General features: G+C 46.2%; 1 protein-coding gene across 1 annotated transcript; it reads left to right on the top strand.

Annotated features, from left to right (window-relative positions):
* Positions 1–33: 33 nt before the first annotated feature.
* rnpepl1 (arginyl aminopeptidase like 1) lies at positions 34–9,642 on the top strand. The gene is made up of 12 exons (XM_041046306.1): positions 34–385; positions 1,624–2,156; positions 3,187–3,327; positions 3,695–3,846; positions 4,180–4,296; positions 4,385–4,620; positions 4,924–5,037; positions 5,164–5,276; positions 5,512–5,620; positions 5,716–5,943; positions 6,036–6,178; positions 6,479–9,642. The coding sequence occupies exons 2-12, from the start codon at positions 1,665–1,667 to the stop codon at positions 6,791–6,793; spliced, it is 2,160 nt and encodes a 719-aa protein (XP_040902240.1). The 5' UTR covers positions 34–385; positions 1,624–1,664; the 3' UTR covers positions 6,794–9,642.
* Positions 9,643–10,108: the final 466 nt, after the last annotated feature.

Genomic DNA, 10,108 nt, shown 5'->3' on the forward strand with positions numbered 1-10,108 from the left:
GCAGAAACTTTTTCTGCTGTTGTTACTTCCTGTTTGGTCCGGAGCAGATCCTCCTCTGTCCTTCTCTGTTTCCTCCGGTGCATTGTGTGTCTTTCTCTGATAAAAACTCTCCTGTCTTTGTCTCCTCCTGTGTCCCTTCAACACGGACACACAGACCACCCCCGGCTAACATTAAACCCACCGGGAGGATCTGGACTCAGTGACCGGGAAAGAGAGCAGGAAGCCGGCCTGAATTCACAGGAGGAGCCGGTGTTTGTGTTGATCTTCTGCTCCGGGTCCCGATGGATTTTACTTAAACTGCTTGTCCTTTAAAACCCCTAATAATGTGCTCTCTGCTGCTAATGCTAATTGGACTGACTGCTAATTAGCCGGCTCTGCTAACCAGGTTAGTAACACGAGTTAAATTAATGAACGCTGTCGCCGTTCTGACCTCTAACTCCGACATTATCTCCGTCTGTTAAAGTGCCTGTTGTTTAAAGCGAGTCTGGTTTAAAGCTAAAGGTGCTAATTAACTGAGCGGTTAGCCTCGGCTAAGACTGGATTCAAAGCTCGGCTGTTTTTTTTGTTTTTGTTTGTTTGTTTGTTTGATTTTCGTAGAGTTTTAAAGGCACTAAAATCAGGATTTAAATGGGACGCGCAGGTCCGGATTGAATGTCCCTTTTTGAGTTTATAGACGGTTTTAAGTTAAGTTTAGTGGGGTTTTGAATGTAGTTTTGCCCGTTTTATACATAAAGGGTTGAATTCAGTCAGTTTGTGGTTTAAAACTGGTTTAACTGTACATTAAGTTTGGCTGAAAGTAGGTTTAAATGGGCTCAAACTGGACCTAAAATGCTGAGAAAACAGTCGGTGAACTGGTCCAGTGTTAAACCGGGTCAAACATGTTAGGACTGGTTTTCATGTGGATCAAGAAACGGTACCAGGTTTAGGCTCAGCTTCGTCACAAGTGTCCTTATTGTTATTTATTTCCAGTTTGGAGTTAAATGAGAATTTGTTTGATGGAGTTTAGATTGTAGCTTGGCGTGGCTTACATACTGTTATTTAGTTAAGTTAAAGGTTGAACTGAGTTTAAATGAATTCCTGTGCTAAAATCCTGTTTTAAACTGAGTTATAAATGTGTTGTACACTGGGTTTACTGGTCTAGAAACAAGGTTGGACCCGGTTTTTGATTTAAGTGTCCTTTTTGGTATTTACTACTGGTTTTGAGTTCAGTTGGGCGTTTGTTTGATGGGGTTTTGAATGAGGTCTGGCCTGGTTTATACAGTGACAGCAGCTCGTTCAGCCTCGGGTTTGGTTTGAATAACTTGAGTAAATGTGCTAAAACTAGTCCTGTGCCAAACTGGGCTAGAGATGTAGTCTTCCCTGGGTTTAGCGAGGGGCTAGAAGCAGGTAGTCCAGGTTTCAGCTCAGTGGTGGATCACAAGTGTCCTTATTTATTTCTGGTTTAAATAAAGGTTTGTTAGACTTTGGTTTTATCAGATTTTGAATGTAGTCTGGTCTGTCCTACACAGAGAATTTAATTAAGTCAGTGTCTGGTTTAAAACTGGTCCTGTCCTTGTGAAGACACGGAGTTGGTTTTGAAGTTTTACAGAGTCCTTTTCTGGTTCTTGTTGGTCTTTGATGCAGCTAGTCCAGGTCTAAGTGGTGCTTAGTCCCGGGTTTAGCTCATGATGGCAGAGCTTCACCAGACTCCCACCTCGCTATGCTGCTGCCGTAAATCCCTACCGGCCTCTGGGGCCCGGTGTGTTGGGGACTCCAGCCGGCCCTCAGCAAGTCCGGGTCCTGGGTCTCCACGATGCCCCCTGGTGGACGTGGCCTCAGTGTCAAACTTCAGGTGCTTCCAGCTGCGACACTTCCACCTGGACCTGCGGCTGAACTTTGCAATGAAGGAGATGAGCGGCTGGCTGGTTCTGGATCTGATCCCGGTTCAGCCGGAGGTCCACACCCTGGTGCTGGACTCCCACCCTTCTCTGTTAATCCACTCGATAGACTGTAAGGTCCCTGGGGCCGGACAGGGGGAGCCTGTCTCCCTCACATACCGGGTTGATCCGTTCACAGATTATGGATCATCGCTCAACATCAGCCTGCCGACAGCTGCTGTGAAACCGGGCCGACTGATCCAGATCACAGTCCGCTACACCACCACAGACGGACCGGCGGTAAGGAGACCACAACACACACGTCTTTGTGACAGAAGCTGACCAGTACCAGCAGCTGATTTGGTCTCATCACAGATATCAGTCATTTACCAATAAGAAATGTCAAGTCATCAAGTCCACTGAGAGTCTCCAGAGGACTCTGCAGAAAACTTGTTCAAGTTTACTGATGTAAACTATGAGGTTTAATAAAAGTTCAGAAGACAGAATAGTTTGATTCAACAAATAGGCCCGGGATCATCACCCCCCCCCCCCCCCCCCCCCACCACCACCACACTATTCCCCCCGTTAATCATGGCCACCCACAGAAAATAAAATCAATGAAATAGAAAAAATAAACTGAGTAATATTAAAGAGATGATGAGCAGAGGTGTAAAACAGGACAGGAAGACAAAGAAAGACCATTAAAGGTTGGTGTGAGCATCCTCAGCTGAGTGTTTAATGTGAGTATACAGGTAACATCAGAGCTCAGCAGCTCGTTACAGGATGATTATCAACCAACAGTTATTATCATGGTCGATTAATCTGCTGATTGTTTTCTTGATAAATTATTTGGTTCATTGTCCTTTTTCGCAATTATCAGATCCAAGGTTTTTTTTAAGTGTTTTATCTGAATGGTCAGGAAATAGTCTCACGCAGTCAGATTCTAAGCCGACGTCTTCAACCGTCCAAAACCCACAGAGATTCAGTTGCTGTGATGTTGAACAGAGGAAAAGAGAAAATCTGTCTTCTTATCGAGTCGGGATCCTTTAGATTTGGCTGAACGTGTTCTCTGGTTTAGATTCAGCTGGACTCTGGGAAACAGAAGCTATTTTCTGACGTCTCAGATCGTCAGATTGACTGTAACCAGTACGTCCCTATAGTTTGATTGTTGAATGATCATTTTCATCATTGATTATTTTCAAATGTTCATATTCTGTGTTTTTCATTGATGGAAATATTCAACCTGTCCGCTGCATCGTTTCTTAATTTAAGTTTCTGTGTGAGGATGAGGATGATGACCGTGATGTTTGTGTGTCTGTGTGTGCGTTAGATCTGGTGGCTGGACTCTGAGCTGACCTGTGGTCAGTCTCGTCCCCTGGTCTTCACTCAGGGACACTCGGTGTGTAACCGCTCCTTCTTCCCCTGCTTCGACACACCTGTCGTCAAGAGCACCTACACCGCCACTGTCAGGGTGAGTCCTGACCTCTGACCCCATCACTGCAGGGTGTCACACCTGCACACACTCATCTACTGACACTTTTTCATTTTATGTATAAGACATGATGTGCACACACACAGTGTTACCCACAGATACTCCTGTATACATTAATTTAAGCTTGTTCCCCAATAAACTCGAGATAAGATTCACACAAGTACACGATCTAAACATGGATATACTGGATAAAGATACTGTAAATATTTACTCACTGAAAAACAGGACACAGCAGAGAAGATGTGAATATATGAAGAGTAAGTTTGAAGCACCAGAGTGTAGTTTACGACATATAAAACCAATCTCTAACTTGATGTTTGCTTGTCATCCTCCTCTTCCTCTCCAGGTCCCCGACAGCGTGACGGTTCTGATGAGCGCGTCTCGGAGTTCCTACTCCAAACAGGACCGGGTCTTCCAGTTCTCCATGGAGTATCCTGTCCCATCCTACCTGGTGGCGCTGGTGGCTGGAGATCTGCAGCACGTCGACGTCGGCCCGAGGTTAGTCAGTCCCAGCAGAGCCCGTCTCATTCTGAGAGAGGGGATACTGGACTTAGATCCATCAGGACAAACACCTCTGTAAAAGCTGGATGTGACCAGCAGTTCAACATATCAGTGTCGTGTTAGTGCATCACTCTGCAGAGAGGGAAAATCCTCACGAGCTAAAGATTCACATGTTGACTAAAACTAGAGAGGACGTGGTCTCCGTATCTGTGACCATCAGGTTTATTGCTTAACTGACGCTTCCGCTGTTTCTTGATTAAGATCACATGTAACTTGATGACTGGTGTGACCTTTGACTTACGTCTTTCCTCCTCCTCCACCGCTTTGTAGGAGTCGTGTGTGGGCGGAGCCATGTCTGTTGTCCTGCGCGGTGAAGAAGCTCGGGGGCAGCGTGGAGCGCTGGCTGGGCGTGGCTGAGGAGCTGTTTGGGCCTTACCTGTGGGGCAGGTGAGTTCCGAGTCCAGCCTGTTTTACTCTGTAATGACTGAAAACATCAGTAAAACAACCTCCATCGTCCGTCTGAACTGTCCCTCAGGTGTGACATCGTATTCCTTCCCCCTTCCTTCCCCATCGTTGCCATGGAGAACCCCTGTCTCACCTTCATTATCGCCTCCATCCTGGAGAGCAGCGAGTTCCTGCTGATCGACGTCATCCATGAGATCGCCCACGGCTGGTTCGGAAACGCCGTCACCAACGCCACCTGGGAGGAGATGTGGCTGAGCGAAGGGCTGGCAACGTACGCTCAGAGGAGGATCACTACTGAGGCCTATGGTAGGAACACTACTGAAAATATTAATTCAGAACAGTCATATTATGTCTGGTAACATGGGACATAACCTGTTTTCTCACCATTAAAAAGCCCGGCCAGATAACTGCTAATTAATCAATATTTCCCTGTTCATTTAATAATTAATGATTCTCTTAACATCCCATTAAAAATACAGTACAGTAGCTCGCTGTCCACATACTTTTGGCCATATAATGCATCGCTGCAGCTGTTGTTTACCACAGTACCTGCAGTAATACTGGATGAAATGGAGTCATTCCCCCCCCCGCCCCCCTCCCCTTCTTCAGGTGAGGCGTTCACCTGTCTGGAAACTGTCGTGCGATTGGACGCCCTCCACAGACAGCTGCGTCTCCTGGGAGACAACAACCCTGTGAGCAAACTGCAGGTTAAGTTTGAGCCCGGTAAGCAGACACTGGCACACAGAAACATACACACACACACACACACACACACACACACACACACACAGGTGTCAGTGACACTGGTACAGGTGAGATTACATCACTGTTACCTCCTCCCTCCTCCAGGTGTGAACCCCAGCACTCTGATGAATCTGTTCACCTACGAGAAAGGTTTCTGTTTTGTGTCGTACCTGTCTCAGCTCTGTGGAGACGTCCGGCGCTTCGACTGTTTCCTCAGGGTCAGTGTGCACGCACACACACACACACACACACACACACACACACACACTCAGCTGAGCTCAGACCTCCTCTGTCACCGCACGAGGCAAATATAAATTTGAATGTCACATGATGCTTTACATAGAAACAGAGACATGACAACTGATGGGACCAAGCTGGAGCAGGTCTGTCCCCAGTCTGGCTCAGTTGGAGCAGGGTGGTGTAAACGGGTCTCTCTGCTGTGTGCGTTCTCAGGATTACATCTCACAGTTTAAGTTTAAAAGCGTGGTGGCTCAGGACCTCATCGACTACTTCCTGGGTTATTTCCCCGAGCTGCAGGGCGCTGCTGTCGCTCAGAGAGAAGGTGAGGCGGGACGACGTTGGGGACATCTGAGGCCTTTGTGTGTTTGGAGAAGCTGAAGTGTGAACTCACCCCTCACCCCTGTCCTTGGTCCTCAGGTCTGGAGTTTGAGCGCTGGCTGAGCGGCTGCGGACCCCCGCTTTATGAACCGGATCTGTCAGCTGGGGGCGCTCTCATCCAGCCGGTCCAGGATCTGTGTGATCTGTGGAGGAGCAGCGACTCCCCGGACCTGCAGACCCTGACCACCTTTGACCTCTCAGGCTGGAGCACCTTTCAGATAGTCCTGTTCCTGGACCGGATGCTGGACCACTCGCCGCTGCCACATGGTAATACTACTGCTAATACTGTTAGTACTACTGTTAGTACACCGATGGAGGACTAAAAGATGCTGTCTCTCTGCCTGTCTTTCTGTCCTCAGATGTGATGGTCAGTCTCTCTGGTTGTTACTCGTCTCTGTTTGATGGTCTAAATGCTGAGGTTCAGATCCGTTGGCTTCAGATGGTGGTGAGGAACACGTTCTACCCCGACCTGCCCCGGGTCCGAGCCTTCCTGCACAAACACGTGAGAACACGAGAACACATGCTACTACGGATACTGCTGACACTGCAGTATTACTGCTGCTGATGCCGCAGTTTTACTACTGCTGACACTGCAGTATTACTACTTCTGATATGTGGTAGTAACATTGCTGATACTACAGTATTACTTCTGCAGTAGGAATACTGTAGTATTACAGTGTTGATCATAAAGTGAAGGTTATTGTTTTCCGATTATTGTCATTCATTGACTACAGCTCCCATGATGCTTTGCCAGCGTCTCTGTATCCTGTCAGTCAGGTTGAACATTAACTCTTTTCCACAGACATCTAGGATGTACACGGTGCCGCTGTACGAAGACCTGGTTGCCGGGGTGATGAAGTGCGTTGCCGTGGAGATTTTCTATCAGACTCAGCGACGCCTACATCCAAACCTGAGACGGACGTTACAGCAGATCCTGTTCCAGACCAGTACCGCCCAGACCAATCAGAACAGCCCGGCTCTGTCCATCATACCCTCCTCCCCCTCCACGCCCCCCTCCACGCAGTCGCTACAGTCTGCTGCCACAGCAACCGCCTCCGCTGCTGCCGCCGGGACGACTGCCAACATCGCTCTGAGGGACGTCAACGTGTCAGCGTGAAGCCCATATATAATATCATGTGATGGAGGATTCAGGCTGTGATTGGTCGGTTGGTCTCATAGTGACAATATGTTGTCATTGTCAGATGGCTGATGTAAGCTGTTACCGTGGCAGCAGCAGCAGCTGACTGAGGGCTACAGAAGGTGTGACGTCACGACAGGAAGTTCACTCTAGAGATTCTTTAAGTCCGGGTCGTAGGAGGAAGTCAGTTCTGAAGATGGCGGGGGTCAGAGGTCACACCTCACATCTGGTGCTCATATGTCATCATATGTCTGTTTTTTAAGCTCAAATCACGTTTTCCTTGTTCCTGAGGGTTTGCAGACTCACACGTGTGTCCTGAACCAACCTCTGGCTGGGGGCCCTGAGATGGGTCCTCTGTTTGGACAGATTGTTGTTACTCTTGGTGCAATTTAACAGATAACTTGAAATGAGACAGACTTCTGTTACCCGCTTCAGTCTCAGTAGAATCTGTTGCTGTGGTTTCAGTTTGACTCAGCAGGCCTCATTGGTGGATTCACTCTCAGCAGCAGCAGTTTATCTGTTCATCACTGGAGCTCTGGGTCCAGCTGTGGTGACCTGTGGAGAGGTCAGGTGGAGGAAGCCCAGCCTTCCGCAGCCTGCTGCCGTTAGTAATGTTGGTAATGTTGATCACAGAGCAGTGGCGTGTGAGGCGTTCAGGCCTCAGGTCTGCGGCGTGACGCCAAAATCCAAACGATCAGCAACTGCGTCAGAAAATATCTGCTGCTTTGATAAAGAAGCCTGTGGACAGAAAAACTCCCAAGGTGCATTTCACTGACAAACATCCAATCACATGGCTTCACATTGGGAAACATTGGAGCTGAAAACTGCAGCACTTTCTCCACTTCGCTTTTAATTGGGACCAAACTGCGTCAGTCTGCCATGGAAACATCCTCGTAATTAACCACTGTTCATTTTTAGGAAATTAGCCGGAAAATTTCCAGGAAATTAGCTGGAAAAATAAAGTGCTTCCACAACTTTCCCATGAACCCGGATAGAAAGAGCAGTTTCATGAGAGCCGAGCAAACTCCATCTGAGTAAGGGGCTGTTTTATTTTGTCAGGACAAAAATGTTGAAGACCATGAAGAGACAGAAAACCTCACTCCACCAGTTCACCTCTTCACCAGTTCACCAGTTTGTTCCTTTAATAATGTGACGTCACTTAGAGCCTTTTGACTTCGGGCGGTTTACAAAGTGCTAAAACAAATTTCTGCCTCTCATTCGCCCTTATTGCCTCTCACACACACACTTGTCTTACTGTCTTTGGGAGGACACTCATTGACATAAAGTATTGCCTAGCCCCTTTCCCTAATCTTAACCTAAATCTGATCCTAACCCTAAAACCAGGTCTGAACCCTTTAAAGTTTTGTGGATCATCTAAAATGTGTCTCCACAACGATGGTTTCAAAACAAATGTTTTCACACACACGCTGATGGAGCTTCGATGCAGAGCAGAGACACCACCTGAGACGCAGCCGTCCACAAAAGTAACGGCTTTAACCCTTCTGTATACTCCTGAGGGAGAATTGCCACCCTTCACTGAACCCCTAAAACAAAGCAGCTTAATTGAATTTTAAATCCCAATTCGATTTTGCATGATGAAACAACCTGTTATTCATCAGTTCAAATTTAGTTTTCTCTTACACAGTGCAGAAAGACCTCATCTAAATATGAACAAAGGCAGTGTTTCACTTTTTCTAATGTTGGGGTCACTTTAGGAAAAGCCATAAAATTTCACGTTGGAAAAAGATAATTTAGGGGGTTTTCTCTGCTGTTTGCCCCTTAGGACAACAGAAGGGTTAATAATCGAACATGTAGCTGAAACTAACACGTGACCCTTCAGGAGGAGGTGGATCTTAAACTCTGCCTCCACCCGACCTGCAGACCAGGACTCAGAGCCCCGCGTTCAGACTCGGATCCGTCAGCCTGAATGTTAACTTGGACATTTTTTGGGGAGGTGGAGTCGGTGTGTGATAGGACTTGGCAGGAAAAATAAAAACCAGCAGACTTCACCTGAGTGGCCTTAATGTTGCCTTCACTGCAGCTGGGAACTGAGATGTTTCTGTAGGAGTCTGACCCTGTTTATTGTTCATCCTTTTAATGATAATTCTGACTGTTTGTACCTGAAATCACCAGCAATAAAAACACAGACTTTTAACTGTAGTTCACTGATTCTGAATATTGAGAGAACACAGCAAAAGGAAAAAGAAAGATGAGCAGAAACTGGAGTCAGAGTGACGGTTTAAAGGTTTAAATCCAGTCACCTGCCTTCACTTCAGACTCAACGTTAAAGATGAGAAATGAAACAAAACTGAAGGAAATTCAGGGGGAATTTAACTGTGGCTGAGCTTTTTTCTTTTTATCAAACGGCTCTGATCCAGACTGACTGCAGCTGTGATCATTAGAGCCCGATCGGTGCTGGACTACTTTGAGGCTGATACTGATAACATCTGACAGGTCAAAAAGCAACTTTATTTTTAAGTTTAGGGAACAAAAATAGAGTTGAAGCAGAAACATACTGAATATCTGCAGCTTCAGCCCAAAAACATCCAGATCAGATTTAAAATCTGTGTGACTGAGTCATGGACGGAGTCTGTCACTGTCCTCTGTTTCGTTCTGAAACGTCCCACTGTTCCCAGCTGACCCTGAACGCCTCCTCAGATTTATAATGAACCTGTGATCAAAAATAAACACTTGAATCTACAAAATGTGTTTGTCCTGGCAGTCTGTGATTCCAGGGTTGATGTGAGTCAGACACAAACACACAAAGTAGGTCAAAATGTTTTCAGACAATTCAAAAGTCACTGAATATGTTAATCCTTAAATTTGTGAAAATAGAGTGAAAATAAATGTAAAACCACACTTTTCTTTTACCCACCAACATTTTTTTCATCTTTTCCTCCTAATCAGTTCATAATATTTATTAAAACTACGTTAGTTTTATTCTTAGAATATCTTATTTGGTCTCATCACATTAAATCATTTATATATGTGAAAATACACATTTTAATATTTAGAGAATATTTATGTATGCAGTTTTTTTCTGTTTTCTGTTGAAACCGGAAGTGTAAATTCAAACATGCTTATCGTAATGATTTGAGCAGTTTCCGGAAAATACCAGAAGTGCTTTGAGGCTGCCTTCAAAATAAGAGTAGGAGAATGTTGTTCAGAGAACCGAGTTCAGGCACCGTGAGGCGCAAACAAAGCACATACCGAGGTAAACTCCACCTGATCCGTGCAGCTGAGGCAAAGGACAAATTCCCCCACAGACTTCAGCTGTCGTTAGAGTCTGAAGAG

Source organism: Toxotes jaculatrix, chromosome 9 (genome assembly GCF_017976425.1).
Source record: "Toxotes jaculatrix isolate fToxJac2 chromosome 9, fToxJac2.pri, whole genome shotgun sequence".
Lineage (NCBI taxonomy): Eukaryota > Metazoa > Chordata > Actinopteri > Toxotidae > Toxotes > Toxotes jaculatrix.